Source organism: Rhinopithecus bieti, unplaced genomic scaffold, assembly GCF_001698545.2.
Source record: "Rhinopithecus bieti isolate Rb0 unplaced genomic scaffold, ASM169854v2 scaffold_2409, whole genome shotgun sequence".
NCBI lineage: Eukaryota > Metazoa > Chordata > Mammalia > Primates > Cercopithecidae > Rhinopithecus > Rhinopithecus bieti.
The window spans coordinates 604,813-622,662 of NW_016803686.1; the positions used below are offsets into that span (position 1 = coordinate 604,813).

The following is a 17,850-nucleotide window of genomic DNA, read 5'->3' on the forward strand; positions in this document are numbered from 1 at the left end:
GGGGTGGGGGGGCGGGGCTTAGAATTTTATTTTTGGTTTGCAATCCAGACTTATTGAAATGCGTGGCTTTAACACATGGCTCTGTCTAGCTGGAAAACTGTGACAAAGAATGAGTAGGAGTGGTTTAAGAGTTAGGTTGAATATGGCACTTATCATTTCTGCTCACATTCCATTGGCTGGGAAATGTGGTCTGTGTGGCCTAGGAAGAAGAGTAAAAGAGTTTGATGATGATGATACAATAGTCTGTTACACGGAGTTTCTATCCGATGCGATGAGAAGGGAGTGGATGTAAGTTTTAAGTATTGGCAAAGAAGAGACGAAATTCAGAAGTCATTGTAATGATAATACTGTATTAAAAACCAAGTTCTTGTCACACGACCAGGAAGGATTAGGCTCGCAGACACTTTGAAGGGCGAGGGGGAACAGAATTTATTGGGCAAAATGGAAAAAAACTCAGCAAAGTAACAGGGGTACCTGTTAACAGGCCCCCATCTCACAGATTGAATCCCAGGGTACCTACCACACAGGAACAGGACAGGCCAGGCTCCTCCCCCTGCAAATAGGGCATGAATTTCCCAAGACTCCACCCTGTCCTCCCAGGGGACAGGCCGGTTGGAGATTCTCCCAGGCCTGCAGTCCTGTTTTTCAGCCTTCAGGCTGTTTTAGGCTTGAAGGCGAGGTTTCGGCAGGAAGGAGAGTGGGGCCTTGGCTGCCCCCTGTCTCTGTCAGTAATTTAAGCCAGAAAAGTCCAAGAAGATCAACAGATCAACTATGAAGAGAATTTAATAAGTGATAATTATATATAAATGTATGTTGCTGTTATATGCTAGCAATAACTAGTTAGGAAAAGCAGGCTAAATGAACGTCCTTTACAAATTAGAATCTTATTTACCCTGTGATTTGAGGAATGCTTTGGAATTCAGGAAACAAAAACCAAAATCAGAAGCGCACTAAACTTTTGGACAGTGGAGGAGTCAAACAATGATTTAAAAAAAAAAAAAAAGTCATCAGCATTTCCTAGTATGCACACAGTAAAGTAAAACTCTCTCAAAATTGCCTCAGTGAGACTGAAAGAGAAAGGAAACCTCAAAGGTTTCTGGCAAGTAAGTAATGGTAAATGGGTTTGAGTTTAAAGAGCTTATAATTAGTAGCTGAAGGGTTTTTGTTTTGTTTTTTTTCAAGTGTTATGTGTTTTATTTAGCCTGTTGTCTGTATTCTTTTGTGTTAATGCATATAGAAATACCTGTAGATGTTTTATTGTGTTTACTTGAGAGGTTAGGCCTCAAAACTCTTGGCCCACATTTTTCTGTAGCAATGTTTCTTATTTTTGGATGTATATCACAATCACTTGTGGAGCTTTTAAATATTCTGGAACCTGAAACTACTTAAAATCAGAATCACTAGGGGTAGGACTTAGACATCAGCATTTTTTAAAGTTCCCCAAATGATTACCTTATGCTGCCAAGTAAAGAACTATTGTATAAAGATTTGTTGTGACATTGCTGAGGCTTCCCTTTCCTCCTTTATTCTTATTATTAGTTTTAAATGAAATTATATATGTGAATGGCCTACCCTGTACCTAGCAGAAGCCTTGCTTGTGATTGGAGTTTAGTAAATGTGGATATTGTATTTTGATTCCCATTTAATTGCTCTGAAGATCATTGCATAGCGAAACGTGAATAAGCAGATGTTCTGTTGCTCAGATCTAGGCTTGAAATAATTACTTTGTCTGATTGCTTAAGTTGTGCATTTCTCTCGTTTACTCTCAGAGATTTAAAGCACATTGCAATAAAGTCATACTAGAGTAAGAATGCCCAAGTAATAGTGGTCAAGGACTAATAGAAAGAAAAATAATTGTGTCAGGAAACCTAGATTATAAGGTAATTGCTAAATTAGAATTTTAATTTGTTTACTGAGACATGTATGTATATATGTATGTATGTACTGCCATTTTTATCTCATGAAGTCAAGGTCCCAGTGTTTCTAGACATAGCAATGTAAAATGTTCCTTTACTTACAAGCTCATCATTTAGAAACTGTATTCCAAGCTTCTCAAAGGACAGATTGGGTTTCGCAGTAGGTATAATTTGATGATTGAGTTTGTATTGCTGCGCCCTATTGATTAAGTGGGTTCTGATTGGTATCTGCCGGACTCATACTCTTCATTAAGCCGCAAAGTTAGGAGAGTTTATATCCAATAGATCTTGGAAACTGAGTTATTTTAGATATATTTCAGAAATTGACAGTTACCTGCAGCAAAACAATTAGAAGTCAGAAAAGAAGGGAATTTTTAAACCAAAGATATTTTAATTAAACTAAGGAATTTTGAAGACCACACGGTTAAATACATTGTTGTAGAAAATTTTCCTTTAAGATTTTTTGTTCTGTTATATACCTAGTGTATTTATGTGTCATCTACCAAGTTTCATAGAAAGGAAGCCTGAATATATTATTATTATTAAAAAATGTTCTGTTTCTAAGTGAGAAAAATTAAATTCAAAGTTAGCAATTATTTAGTATTTTCCTAGGATGGAAAACACTTTAGCAAAATTCAGTAGGAAATTGTTACCAGAANGGGCTGCTTGCCTGTGGACTTCATTTCTGCCTTTTAGTTTTTTTCATTTGATCTCTTTCATTCTGTTTCTAAGTGAGAAAAATTAAATTCAAAGTTAGCAATTATTTAGTATTTTCCTAGGATGGAAAACACTTTAGCAAAATTCAGTAGGAAATTGTTACCAGAAAGGGGTCCTGATCTAGATCCCAAGAGAGGGCTCTTGGATCTCACGCAAGAAAGAATTCGGGTTGAGTCCACAGAGTGAAGTGAAATGAAAGCAAGCTTATTAAGAAAGTAAAGGAATAAAGAATGGCTACTCCGTAGGCAGAGCAGCCCCAAAGGCTGCTTGCTTGCTTTTCTTTCTCTCCTTCTTTCCCTTTCTTTCCTTCTTTCTTTCTTTCTTTCTTTTTTTCTTTCTCTTTCTTTCTTTCTTTCTTTCTTTCTTTCTTTCTTTCTTTCTTTCTTTCTTTCTTTTCTTTTCTTTTCTTTTCTTTTTCTCTCTTTCTCTCTCTTTCTTCTCTCTCCTTCTCTCTTTCTTTCTCTCTCTCTTTCTTTCTCTCTCTCTTTCTTTTTTCTTTTTTTTTTTTTAGACGGAGTTTTGCTGTTGTTGCCCAGGCTAGAGTGCAGTGGCACAATCTCGGCTCACTGCAGCCTCCACCTCCCGAGTAGCTGGGATTACAGGCATGCGCCACCTATGGCCCCCTAATTTTTTGTATTTTTTTAGTAGAGACAGGGTTTCATTGTATCATGTGGGCCAGGCCGGTCTCAAACTCCTAATCTCAGGTGATCCACCCGCCTTGGCCTCCCAAAGGTGCAGGGATTACAGGCGTGAGCCACCTGGCCTTTTATAGGTATTTATTGATTATATGCTAAACAAAGGATGGATTGTTCATGAGATTTTTGGGGAAGGAGTAGTCAATTCTTGGAACTGTGGGTTCCCCCCCTCCCCTCTTTTTTTTTTTTTTTTTTTTTGTTTTGAAAAAACGGAGTTTTGCTCATGTTACCCAGGCTGGAGTGCAATGACATGATCTAGGCTCAAGGCAACTTCCGCCTCCTGGGTTCGAGCAATTCTCCTGCTTCAGTCTCCCAAGTAGCTGGGATTACAGGCATGCTCCACCACACCCAGCTAATTTTGTATTTTTAGTAGAGACGGGGTTTCTCCGTGTTGGTCAGGCTGGTCTCGAACTCCTGACCTCAGTTGATCTGCCTGCTTCAGCCCCCCAAAGTGCTGGGATTACAGGCGTGAGCCACGGCACCCAGCCAGTACCTCCCCTTTTTAGACTATGTAGGGTAACTTCTGGACATTGCCATGGCATTTGTAAACTGTTATGGTGCTGGTGGGATTGTCTTTTAGCATGCTAATGCATTATAATTAGCATGTAATGAGGAGTGAAGATGACCACAGGTCACTTTTGTGGCCATCGTGGTTTTGGGAAGTTTTAGTCAGCTTCTTTACCACAACCTGTCTTATCAGCTAGGTCTTTATGTCTCGTATCTTGTGCTGAACTCCTGTCTCATCCTGTGGCTTAGAATGTCTAACGTCCTGGGAATGCAGCCCAGTAGGTCTCCGCCTTATTTTCTCCAGCCCCTATTCAAGATGGAGTTGCAGGCCAGGCGCTGTGGCTCACGCCTGTAATCCCAGCACTTTGGGAGGCCTAGGCGGGCAGATCATGAGGTCAGGAGATCGAGATCATCCTGGCTAACACGGTGAAACCCCATCTCTAATAAAAATAAAAACAAATTTGCCGTCTATGGTGGTGGGCGCCTGTAGTCCCAGCTACTCCTGAGGCAGGGGAATGGTGTGAACCTGGGAGGGAGAGCTTGCAGTGAGCCGAGATTGCGCCACTGCACTCCAGCCTGGGCAAGAGAGAGAGAGAGACTCCATCTCAAAAAAAAAAAGATGGAGTTGCATGGTTCAAAGGCCTCTGACAAAATAACTTTACAGTAAGTAGTTTTTGCAAATTATAATTGGGCATATAGGCTTAAAAAGTGAATAATGACATGCCGCATAACTTAAGGAAAATGAAAGATTTTGCTTCACTAAATTCTTGCTGGGTGAAATTTCTTATTAATGTAGTGAAATATAATGGAAAACTTTGTTTCAAGGGATAGAAATCTCGAAGAACAAGAAATTTATAAGTAGCCCCACAGAAACTAAAATCTTGAACCACTTTAGAAGACTACTTCATGGGTTGAAGCATGTCAAAAGGCTATCATTACCAACAGAGGGAACTGATACGCACTTCAACTAGAACCATTCTGTCTTAGAGTAATAATTTTAAAATTAAGTAATACTGAGCCACTTGCTCATTAAAATCCGATATGTGGACTTTTGAAGTGAATCTGGCTATTAACACTTCATTTATCTGGTGTTACCCCAGAGTCAGGAATTCTGGGTAATTATCTCTTGCTAATAACTGAAGCCTCTGAACGTTCCTAATTTTATCTTACCCATTTCAATGGAAATATTTCTTGAATGATCACATACTTTCTTAGAAGGCAAGAGCATATGGAAGTAATGGAAAGAAAACAAAACCAGGAGTTTTCCAATGTGTATTCTAGTTCTGATGAAGTTATTAACTTGAGAAAAACTAACCTTGAATGTCATTCAGAGCTTGGAGACGTCAGCTTTTATCTCAAAATTGAACACAGGCCTAGCTGCTTAGAAATTGTATTATTAGACACTTATATAAGCTAATACATAAGATGAGATGTCAGTTGTAGAGCGGTTTGACCGTATACCAAATGGCCACAGAGGGGTATACTTTTCTAATTGCTGAGTCCATTTTTTAGAATAATCTTCTTAATTTGGAATAATTTTAGGTTTACAGAAAAGTAACAAAAATAGTACAAAGAGTTCTCATGTGCCTCTCACCCAGTTTCTCCTAGTGTTAACATTACATGTTACGTTTTTCTTTCTTCTTCTTCCTTTTTTTTTTTTTTTTTGAGACGGAGTCTCGCTCTGTCGCCCAGGCTGGAGTGCAATGGCGCAATCTCAGCTCACTGCAACCTCCGCATCCCGGATTCAGGCGATTCTTCTGCCTCAGCCTCCCAAGTAGCTGGGACTACAGGCATGCACCACCACGCCAGGCAAATTTTTGTATTTTTAGTAGAGACGGGGTTTCACCATATTGGCAGGCTGTTCTCAAACTCCTGACCTTATGATCTGGCCACCTCAGCCTCCTAAAGTGCTGGGATTACAGGCATGAGCCACCGGGCCCAGCCCTACATTTTTCAAATATACATGGTACATTTATCAAAACTAAGAAACCAACATCGGTGCATTATTATTAACTAAACTCCAGACTTTTATTTAGATTTTACCAGTTTCTCTGGTAACACTCTTAGTTCCAGGATTCAATCCGGTATATCACACATTGCACTTAGCCTGGGTGCAGCTGTGTTTTATGTATATGTATGTATGTGCATGCCACAGGGTAGAAGCAGCCGAAATATTTTCCTTTGTCATTATTATCTTTAGGGAGTAGACTTATGGGTTATTTTTCATGAAATTATACTTCTTTTGTTTTCCAAATATCACAGTGGGAGACGAAGAGTCCCTTTTTTTTTTTCAGCCAGAAGCATATACAGGAATTTAAATAGTATTGCAATCCAGGGTAGGGCAAACACTGTCTCCTCTCTGGATCCTGAGGGCATTACTGGGTTGCCACAGTGGCCTACCCTATCTTCCTAAGGAGAATGCTGGACAATTGTATTTCAATGTTCTTCAGCATGTTCTGTTTCTTTTAGAATGCTTTCTACTAGGCTTTGATGCTTTAAATAAGTGAGTCCCCCAGCTCTTCAGAAATGGCTAATCAGAAAACATGTTCAGGGGGCCGTAGGGAACTGAAGTTAGACTAATTGAATGAAATTTTCTTTGACAGATTTTCCACTATGAGACTATTACAGAATCTGTGTAAGAAGAGAGGCAGAAGCAATTTTGTTACTGTAGAAGAGATTACAAAGAACTTTTGTAAATTGCAGGTAGGAGAGACTTGTTTTGCTTTTTTGACACAGTCTTGCTCCCCTCTGTATCCCACAGCTGGCCCTGAAGGACCCTGTTCATATGGTGTCTCTGCAGCAGTTCATCTACGAGAAGCTCAAGGCACAGCAGGAGATGCTAGGAGAACAAGGTTTCCAGTCCCTCATGGAAACAGTGGACACGGAGATTGTCACCCAGCTACAGGAATTTTTGCAAGGATTCTAAGAGCACATGACATGTGACTGCCTCGCCTTTCAGAAACAAGCTGAGTAACCTAGCCTGCCGGTTGTATGTGAGAGCCTGCTGAGATGAAGAAATCACTTCATGAAAATAAGCAAAGACCACACATTTTTTTTTTTTAACTACAAAATGTAAAGGATAAATGTAAATCCTGCATAACTAAAATCACAAACCTATTCCTCAAAAGAATTTAATTTTATATTTATGAGGGGCCCTTTACTAAAAGTACATGTAAAAGTACATTTGATGACAATAGCTGCTTAGTTTCCTGTTAAGAGAAGAAACTTTATCTTTTAATTATGTGCTCTTAACATTTGAAGATAAGAGTTAATGCCCGAGATGTTTTTCTGCAACCAAAATTCATTAAATTTGGCTGCCTTATCCTTTTTTTAAGCTAATGAAACTACAGGTTTGAAAACTGACAAAGATGTTCAGATGATGCTATTAAAGAAATGTGTGTACTAAGCAAAAATGTATAATAGTGACAAATACACATTACCAAGCTTATCTTGCAAGGGAGTTATTTTCATCTAACATAGAAGGTGTGTTTCATCAGACAAATGCTTTTATTTTCATTCTAATAATTTGATACAGAAATTAGTAAAGGCATTTTTTTCTTTTTTTTTTTTTTTTTTCCCGGTAAATACATTGAGTCTACAAATGTACATTTGTAAGGCCTGTAAAAGTGAACGTGTGGTACTGCAGTACCACATGGGAGACCTCTAGTTATGGTTTGGTCCTAGTTCCTTTGTTACTCCTGTGAGCACCAAGAAGAACTGGGCGACTCCCAGTCCCACCTGTGCTGTGACAGTCCCACGTAGCTATGACAGACTGTTTAGTACTTACCCTTCTCAGGTTCCTCAGTGCAGGGGTGCATCAAGGCCTCAACAATAGGGGTATACCTGGGAGGATCCAGCAGTAATCCCCAGGGTACTAGGATTACTAGTATTCTGATGGAACTAGTCTTCCTTCCTTATTCCTCCAACATGCAGTACATAAAAAGGGGAAAAGGAGAAAAAAAAAAAAAAAGCCTTACTTTGTTTTACTTGCCATTTATTGTAAGGAAACTTTAAAGCATTTTTTAGGAAATACTCAAAAGCAAGGTTGGAAAATGTTTTATCTTTCTATAGAAAGTTGGGTACAGTATGTAACTGCGGGAAACCCACTGCCCCTTTGTAAGCTGTGGAACCCAAAATGTATGGGGATATTTGATGTTTTCAGAAAGAGGAAGAAATATGGTCCAAATTAAATTTTCCAAAGATACCTCACCTTGGACTGATTTGTCTGACTACTTTTCTTGCTCCCCCCAAAAAATGAGTTCTTAAAAATTGCCCAGTGACTTACAAAGGGAGTTTTCTTTTATACTCTAGCTTGGATTCTGTGCTAGTAGGTATCAGTACTGCAGGTAGCAAATCCTAGTTACCCTTTAAATTTATCTTCATTTAAAGACAAAAAGCTCCTTTCAAGTGATATTTCGTTATCAGTATTACTAAGTCCTCAAGACTGATCCAAGAATTTCTTTTTGTTGACTTAATTATTTTCATTTGAAACACTAACCCATGAGTGTTATCAGAAATTCTCAAACATTCTCATTTTTCAGTTAAAGTACTCATCTTTCTAATTCCTGACAGATTTCATTATAGTGCCATAGCAAATATTACTGAAATAGCTACCTTGCAAAAGAAGTAAAAGCTTATCTCAGGGAAAGAGTTTGCTTCATTTTTTAAACTCGTAAGTTTAAACAGGCTTGATAAATAGCTCAGAAAAATAATTCATGTATCTTGAATTTTTAAGTGCTCAATTAAGACATCAAATGTAATTCTATTCATTAACAGAACTGTACAGCAAATATATTAAGTTTAAGACAAACAACTCAGCCAGGCCTCTGGCCTCTGGTTGAACTGTGGCTCCTGAAACAAGGTAATGATCATTTATACTCCAAAAACATTCCTTTTCTATTTATTTTCTATTCCAAAGACTTCTCCCAACCCTCTCACAAAGGCCCGTGTGACTAACAATGACATTTTAAAGCTTCCTTATGAGTTGGTCCCTCCTCTCTCTCCTACTAGTCATTTTAGAGAATCCACATTATTGCATACCATTTTTAAAAAGATACAATTTTTCTTGAAAAATCCTCACTTTAATCTTTATTTTACCCATTTCTTTATTCAGTTAGTATTTATTGAGTTACTGTTTCATGCCATAATGCTGTGCTGCATTCTGAGATGAGAACAGAGTACCCACCTTCGTGAAATTTCACAGTTGATTAGGAACACAGACTTGACAACATGCTGTAAGAAAATGGGGGTTCTGATGGAAGGGTACATTCTAAAGCAATTGGTCTGCAGGTGAAGGAGATTGTGTATGAAATAAAATGATGCTGTCACTGTGTAATTTGATAGTTATTTAAAAACTGCTCTCTAATGGCATGGTTTGGTGAGGCTACTTAAGCATCAATGGCACTATACTGGAACTGGGCAACTCCCTGACTCCAGACTCGCATCAATTTGGAGTCACTCTAACATACAAAATCATCAGGTTTTGAAAATGTTGGATCTTTGTAGCCTCACGACTAATTTATAATTCCATGAATTAAAATATAAGGCTCACCTACTAAGGGTTGTTGTCTTTTCTACTTCTCCAAGTCATAAACCTGAAGTGCATAGAAATTTAAAAGTTGAAGAGCTAATGAAGATGACATGCATGTCATGAAAACCAAAATACTTTCTTCTCTTAACTTTAGAAAAGAAAAAAATCTGCAGAAGCATGAAGAAAATAGTGTAATGAACCCCAGTATACCCATCATCTAGATTTACCAAACTTGACATTTTGCCATATTTACTCTCTTTATGTGTGTCTGTATATAAATATGCTTACATATACACACATGTACTTTCACTAACCATTTGAAAGTACAAACACTACAGAAGTTTATTATTATCAACCTTTATCTCCAAATACTTTAGCAGACATCTGAGGATGCCATTCCTCTACATATCCACTAATGCCATTATACACCTAAGAAAATTCTCAATAATGCAGTAACATCTAATAAATAGTTCATATTCCAGTTTTCCCTACTGCCACACAGATGTCCTTTATGTGACATACAATAAAAGACATACAAAAACCATGTGTTTTTTCATCCAGAATCCTCTCATTTACTTTAGACAGGGTATCACCCTGTCACCCAGGCTGGAATGCAGTAGCTTGATCTCGGCTTGCTGCAGCCTCCACCTCCCTGGCTCAGGTGATCCTCCCACCTCAAGTCTCCCAGGCAGCTGGGACTACAGGCACTTGCCACCACGTGGGGCTAATTTTTGTATTTTTTTGTAGAGACGGAGTTTCACCATATTGCCCAGACTGGTCTCAAACTCCTGGGCTCAGGTGGCCCGCCTTGGCCTCCCAAAGTGCTGGGGTTACAGGCCTCAACCACCAGACCCAGCTCCATTTAATATTTATACATTGCATTTGGCTGCTTAATTTTTCAATCTAGAATTGTCTTTTCATGTCTTTGGCTTTTTAGAAGAATCCAAGGTAATTGCCCTGTAGAATGTTCCTTATTGTGGAATTATCTAATTGTTTCCTCATAATTTTATTCAGGTAAGCATTTTTGGCAACAACACTAATCTGGTAATGTACAGTTTCTGTGACATCACATCAGGAGGCACATAAAGTTCGGTGGTTCTGCTGATGATACTAAGCACCAGGCCTCTATTATAAGGAGAATTTTTTTTTTTTTTTTTTTTTGAGACGGAATCTCGCACTGTCGCCCAGGCTGCAGTGCAGTAGTGTGATCTCCGCTCACTGCAACCTCCGCCTCCTGGGGTTCAAGTGATTCTCCTGCCTCAGCCTCCCAAGTAGCTGGGACTACAGGCACCCACCACCATGCCCTGCTTATTTTTTGTATTTTTAGTAGAGACGGAGTTTCACCATATTGGCCAGGCTGATCTTGAACTCGTGATCTTGTGATCTACCTTCCTCAGCCTCCCAGAGTGCTGGGATTAAAACAGGCGTGAGCCACTGCGCCTGGCCAGATAAATTTTTAAAGAGTTCTTAACAGCTCTAGAAATGTCCAGTGGTTATTTTGTTGATTGTTTGTTTTAACCTGAATCAGAGCTCTTATCACCACCAGCTTGCCTGTTCATTTACAAAAGTTCTGCAACTTTCTTTTAACCTAGAAAAGTAGCATGGCTGAACTGGAGAAGAAGTATATTAAACTTGGTTCAAGTTTCATCAGCCTTAAGTCTCTGAAACGCCTTTATGTTACTGCAAACTGTTTAGTCAAGAGTCATCTCTCGGCCAGGTGCGGTGGCTTGCACCTGTAATCCCAGCTACTTGGGAGGCTGAGGCAGGAGAATCGCTTGAACCCTGGAGGCAGAGGTAGCAGTGAGCCAAGATTGCGCCATTGCACCCCAGCCTGAGCGAAGAGAGCGAAATGCCATGTCAAAAAAGAAAAAAAAAAAAAGTCATCTCTCTTTAGAGTTCTGTTTCTCTCGTTTTTAAGTTATGTAGTTCTTTGTGACTTCCAATATTATTTTAACTCACACACCACTAAAATGGAAGGTAAACACTGCCTTTTCCATTACCAAAATATCCTTTTTGGATTTGGAAACTTGGCAAAGAGGCAGATATGCAGCAATACTTTATCTTTTTAGTGAGACTCGAATTTGGGCTGAGCTTAGAAACATGCTAGACTTGAGAGCATTGCCTTTGAGTGTGGTTAAGGAGAAGAAGCAGTACATATCAGCTGGCAAAATGAGGAGAAAAAAATAATCATTTCCTTAAATGTGAAGAAGCTTTGATCTTGGTGTCTTGGTAGGACTGTGACATCTGCTGGAAAAGCAGTTTAAAGTCACCTTTTTACCACTTAATAAACTACATTCTGTCCCAAACATACCTTAACTATACAGAACTTGGTGTCCCGTGAAGTGGTAAAAACCAATTCATCTGGTTGTAGAGCTGAAACTCTACACAGCTTCATGCTGTTTGCCTGAAGTCGAACTTTAGAGCCCTTGGGGGTGAATACCTTAATGTCCTGGAAAGGGTTCTAGCTATTGATCTGAGAGTCTGTTTTTGCTTCTGGGCAATTGGACTCCTGGCCTGAGGGACTCCTTATGGTCTGAAGCACTGGGATAAAATTCAAAACTGAGAGTTGTTGACTACATTTTCTCTTGAATTCTTTCTTGCCATAACAAGTGGAAAGTCCCTGATTGGCCAACGATGTTTAACAAGCAAGAAGGTTTTGCTCTTTGTTCCAGCAAATGCCTGTATCCAACTCATCTGGGCCTGTTGGAATTTATTAAGTGTACTTTGAAGAACTGTCTAATCCAGGAAGGAATATATTGGTATCTGGTGATCCCGCCCTTTTCACTTCAATGTAAAACATTGAGTTTTCATCACTAATTTGCCGTGTTTATATATTGATGCAAGCAACTGCCTTAGAATTAGGGGAAGGTCCAGGAGTCTGCAACTAGGCAGGTGGCTTTAAAGTGGGAAATAGGTCTTTTGGCTAGAATTCTGCTTGTTGGGGATTTTTTTTTTTTTCAGATGGAGCCTTGCTTTGTCGCCCGGGCTGGAGTGCAGTGGTACGATCTCGGCTCACTGCAAGCTCCACCTCCCGGGTTCACGCCATTCTCCTGCCTCAGCTTCCGAAGTAGCTGGGACTACAGGTGCCCACCACCATGCCCGGCTAATTTTTTTTGTTTTTTTAGTAGAGACGGGGTTTCACTGTGTTAGCCAGGATGATCTTGATCTCCTGACCTCATGATCCGCCTGCCTCGGGCTTCCAAAGTGCAGGGATTACAGGCATGAGCCACCGCGCCCGGCCTGGGGATTTTTTTATTGTAAGGGTTACAGCTGAAAAGTCTGGATATGAGACTGAGCAGACCTGCAAGTGAGCTTTCAGTTTCTCTCAATTGCTTTAACCTGAAATGAGATCAGCATCTCATTGCAAAAGGGGCAGGTCATTTCCACAGTGCTTTCTAGGGCAGCCCCAAAGTGACTTTTTCTTCTTTTTGTAATGAACACTGCAATTTGAGCAAGAGTCTAGAAGAGCAAAACTTTTTGATTGATGGAAAGTTGTAACTCATAAAAGTGTTCACTGAGCTCAGAAATGTATTGACAGCCAGGGGAGGAAAGTCTACTGACAGATCTGGAGGTAATCACAAATTAATGAAGTGCTCTATTTAGGTAAGGGAGGCAGTTTGATTATTTCTTTTTTGAATTGAAAGGCACATAGCCTGTACTATCTCTGGCAGTGAAATCAATACCATGAAATGGCCTTTTCTTTTCAGCCTTGTCTGTTCTTAAAGCATGATGCATTGAGGAATGCTGACCCAGTTGAGGAAATTCATCATTTTAACCAACTAAAGGCCGCTCACAATTTGGAAGTATGGAAACCCAATTACTGAAATAATAAATGAGGGACTTGGCTATTTTAGAAAGCTCTTCTTTCAAAAGGTTCTTCGTTATAGTTACCATTTTGGACTAAAGGAACAAGGTAGACTTTTAGTTAACCTTTTTTTTTTTCTAGTAATAAAATTGCAGAGCAGGAATGGAATCAGGGAGATGATCTATTCTTAAACTAGTCATTTCATAGATGAGGAAATGGACCAGAAAGATAAGGCCAACAACCCTGGGTCCTTGGCACCTCCTTCAATGTACTTTATTTATTTTATTATTTTATTTTTCCAAGATGGAGTTTTTGCTCTGTCGCCTAGGCTGGAGTGCAATGGCACAGTCTCAGCTCACTGCAACCTCCACCTCCTGGGTTCAAGCAATTCTCCTGCCTCAGCCCCTGAAGTAGCTGGGATTACAGGCATGCACCATCAAGCCTGGCTAATTTTGTATATTTAATAGAGACAGGTTTTTGCAGTGTTGGCCAGGCTGGTCTCGAACTCCTGACCTCGGGTGATCTGCCAGCCTTGGCCTCCTAAAGTGCTGGGATTACAAGCGTGAGCCACTGTGGCTGGCTGCTTTATTTATTATTAATATTATTATTATTGTTACTGAGACAGAGTCTTACTCTGTCTCCCAGGCTGGAGTTCAGTGGTGCGATCTCAGCTCACTGCAACCTCCGCCACCCAGGTTCAAGGGATTCTCCTGCCTCAGCCTCCCGAGTAGATGGGACTACAGGTGTGCACCAACAGGTCCGGCTAATTTTTTGTATTTTTAGTAGAGATGGGGTTTCACCATGTTGACCATGCTGGCTAGTTCATTTGGCTAGTTTGGGAGTTCCGCCTGCCTCAGCCTCTCAAAGTGCTGGGATTACAGGCCACCGCACCCAGCCTACTTCAAGATACTTTAAATTATACTTCCTTTTAATAAATGTTAATGGTTTCCTAAATTTACAATACACATTTTAATCTACATCTGTCTTCAAATAACACTTCATGTGTAGTGCAGATACCTTATAATAGAGTAATCCCAATTCCTCTCTCCCGGCCCCTATGAAGCTGCTGTCTCTCATTTCACTTATTCACGGGTTATAAGCATCCAGTACATTATTCCTGTTATTAAGCAGTTATCCTTCAGTTCAAGTAAGAATTTTCAAAATGAAAGATTTGGTTTTGTCTTTATTCTCTGACAGTCGTCCTTTATAGAGATCCAAGTCTGACCTATATCATTTTCCTTCTAATATTTTTTGCATGGCAGGTCTGATGGCAATGAATTCCCTGTCTTTGAGAACGTCCTTTTCCTTAACTTTTGAAGGGTACTTTTAGTAGATATGAGATTCTAGATTTTTCTTCTTTCGGACCTTTATTTCACTTCACACATTTCTTGCTTGCATGGTTTCTGATGAGAAGTCCACCATAATTCTTATCCGTGTTCTTCTATAGGCTAAAAAAAAAAAAAAATTAAAATCTGTCTCTGCCTTCTTTATCTCTCTTAATTTTTGGTTTCCTACAGCAGGGGTCCCCAGCCCCCAGGCTGCAGACCTGTACCAGTCAGCGGCCCATTAGGAACCAGGCCATATAGCAGGAGGTAAACAGCGATCATTACCGCCTGAGTTCTGCCTCCTGTCAGATCAGCAGCAGCATTAGATTTTCACAGGGGCTTGAACCCTGTTGTGAAGTGTGCATGTGAGGGATCTAGGCTGTATGCTCCTTATGAGAATCTAACTGATTATCTGAGGTGGAACAGTTTCATCCCAAAACCATCTCCCCACCACCATGGAAATATTGTCTTCCACGAAACTGGTCCCTCGTGCCGAAAACGTTGGGGACTACAATTCTACAGTAAAAATCTGATATGCCTAGGTGTAGTTTGTTTGTTTGTTTTAGTTTGTTTCTGTTATACTGTTTTTTGGTTTCTAGCATTAGATTCTTTACCAGAATTTCCATCTCTCTGCTTACATTACCCATCTGTTTCTTGCATGTTGCCTACTTTTCCTATTTGAGCCCTTAACAATGATTTTTGAATTCCCTGTTGCTTGCTTGATCTGTGTTCTTTTTTTTTTTTTTTTTTGAGACGGAGTCTCGCCCTGTTGCCCAGGCTGGAGTGCAGTGGCCTGATCTCAGCTCACTGTAATCTCTGCCTCCCGGGTTCAAGAGTTTCTCCTACCTCAGCCTCCCAAGCAGCTGGGATTACAGGCGCCCGCCACCACGCCTGGCTAATTTTTGTATTTTTAGTAGAGACGGGGTTTCACTGTGTTGGCCAGGCTGGTCTCAAATTCCTGACCTCGTGATCCTCCCACCTTGGCCTCCCAAAGTGTTGGGATTACAGGCACGAGCCACCGTGCCCAGCCCTTGATCTGTGTTCTTACTTGCTTTTTAGCATGCCTTGTAATTTTTGTTGAAAGTTGGACATGTATTGGGTATAGGCACTGAGATAAATAGGCGTCTAGTATGAGGATTCATGTTCATTTGGCTAGGAGGTGGGCTTTGTTTAGCTCTATTGGTGTGGTGGTAAGGCACGAGGGAGAGAAGTGTTCTCAATCTTACAATTAAATCTTAAGTCTCTTAGTGGGCCTGAGTCTCTGGCCTGGGACCTTCACTTGTGCTTCTTTTTGGAAAGCTTTCCTGTCCCCCTCAGGTGAGACAAGAGGAGAAATGGCTAGAGTGAGAGGAGTACTTTTCCCCATGGCTCTAGGACAAGCCTAAAGCCTGGTTAAGTCTTTCCCCCGAGGAGTTTATTTTCTTTTATAATTTTTATTTCATTATGAAGAACGCTCTGGACATATTTCATAAGAATTGCTCTTCCCCTCCTGCAAGAACTATGCCGGCATCTTTGTCTGATCTTCACAATGAGAAACTGGTGAGATTCCTAGAGGTAATGTTCACAAAACCAAGAGGCTTTCCCCAAGACTGTGTTCCCGGAAGTGAGCCTACCAGTTTAGAGATCCAGCACTTCTGCTCCAGGTAAGTTGATCTCAGCTTTGTCTCTGGATTTTTTGGAGACAGTTTGCAAACCCTGGAGACAGTTTGCCCTACAAATCAGTTCTCCCATGAGTCCGAGTCATTGGGTTGCAATTTGTCCAGCTTTTTCTTGTAAAAACAGGAGTGACAACTTCCAAGCTTTTTATATGTTCAAACTCAAACAGGAAGTCCAACCTCTCCATGTGGCCTTCCATTATATAAATAACCTAACCTGAGCATCAGTAGAGGGAAAATTCCTCCAAAGACTTTCTGTTTCTGAAATAATTTACAAAGAGCGGTCGAAAACATAAGCACGAAAACTTTCTGAGCAAATTACATGGTCAATTGCTTTTAATAACATTTTTTTCTCATTATAAAAGCAACACAATGCTGATGGTAAACAGTTGAAAATACAATGAGGTGTGTTGAAGGAAATGTAAATTGCCTGCAATTTTACTAAGAGATAACCAGTTAACATTTAGCCATATTTTATTTTTCTTGACTATGTATAGCTAGAAACACATACCTTTAAAATTGGAACCATTACTAGTGTCCTTTTATTAGCCTGTTGTCTTTTTCTTACCTGAATGTAATATTTAACCATTTTCCCATGTCAGTTAAATATTCTTTAGAAATATGTTCATAGCATCTGCATATAAGGGTGTGTCATTATTTAACTATTATCTGTTTGACAATAATACCACAACGACCATACTTATGCATCAATTCTTGTGTACCGCTCTTAAATTTTTCTTAAAACTACTGGAAACAATTGCTAGGTAAAGAGTTATCAATATTAAGAAGATATTAATATTCCAGGGCTTTTGATATAGGCCAACTGTGTTTGGGGTGGTAAAGGTCTTCTTGAGAGAGGTGCCCTAAGAGGTGTTTTTTTACTTTTGAGATGAAGTCTCGCTATGTCGCCCAGGCTGGAGTGCAGTGGCACGATCTCGGCTCACTGCAACCTCCGCCTCCCGAGTTCATGCCATTCTCCTGTCTCAGCCTCCTGAGTAGCTGGGACTACAGGCACCTGCCAACACCACGCCCGGCTAATTATTTTTTTCTTTTCTTTTTTTTTTTTTTTCCGTATTTTTAGTAGAGACGGGGTTTCACTGTGTTAGCCAGGATGGTCTCGATCTCCTGACCTCGTGATCTGCCTGCCTTGGCCTCCCAAAGTGCTGGGATTACAGGCGTGAGCCACCGCGCACGGCCTCCTAAGAGGTGCTTTAAGAGTCCAGCATCACATAGGACTCATCTTCCTCTCACCTGCATTTGACACCAGTGGGATGCTTCTCTGACCACACCTTTTGTTGAGCACAGCATATTTTGTGACATTTGAGTATCATATTATGAGAAATAGTACAGAGGAAATAATGTGAGCTTTATAATCAGCAACCTGGGTGCTGTGGTCAGAATGTTTGTATCCCCCTTAAAACTCATATATTGAAATCCTTACTTCCAAGGTGATGAGGGTAGGAGGTGATTAGGTCATGGGGGTGGAGCCCTCATGAATGGGATTAGTGTCATTCTAAAAGAGGCCTTAGGGAGACCCCCCCCCTCCCACTCCTCCCACCATGTGAGAACACAACAAGAAGGGGCCATCTGTGAGGATGTGAGCCCTCACCAGACACTGAACCTGCAGGTGCCTTGACCTTGGACTTCCCAGCTTCCAGAACTGTGAGACATAAATTTCTGTTGTTTTTTTATAAAAGTCA

At 40.3% G+C, this 17,850-nt stretch overlaps 1 protein-coding gene across 1 annotated transcript in view; it reads left to right on the top strand.

Annotated features, from left to right (window-relative positions):
• The window catches only part of IPO11 (importin 11), a 233,060-nt gene extending 223,671 nt beyond the window's left edge, over window positions 1-9,389 (top strand). The window contains exon 31 of the mRNA XM_017850710.1: window positions 6,597-9,389. Within this exon, the coding sequence (XP_017706199.1) occupies window positions 6,597-6,761 (165 nt within the window). The 3' untranslated portion in view covers window positions 6,762-9,389. The remainder of the gene's footprint in view (window positions 1-6,596) is intronic.
• The last annotated feature ends 8,461 nt before the right edge of the window (window positions 9,390-17,850 follow it).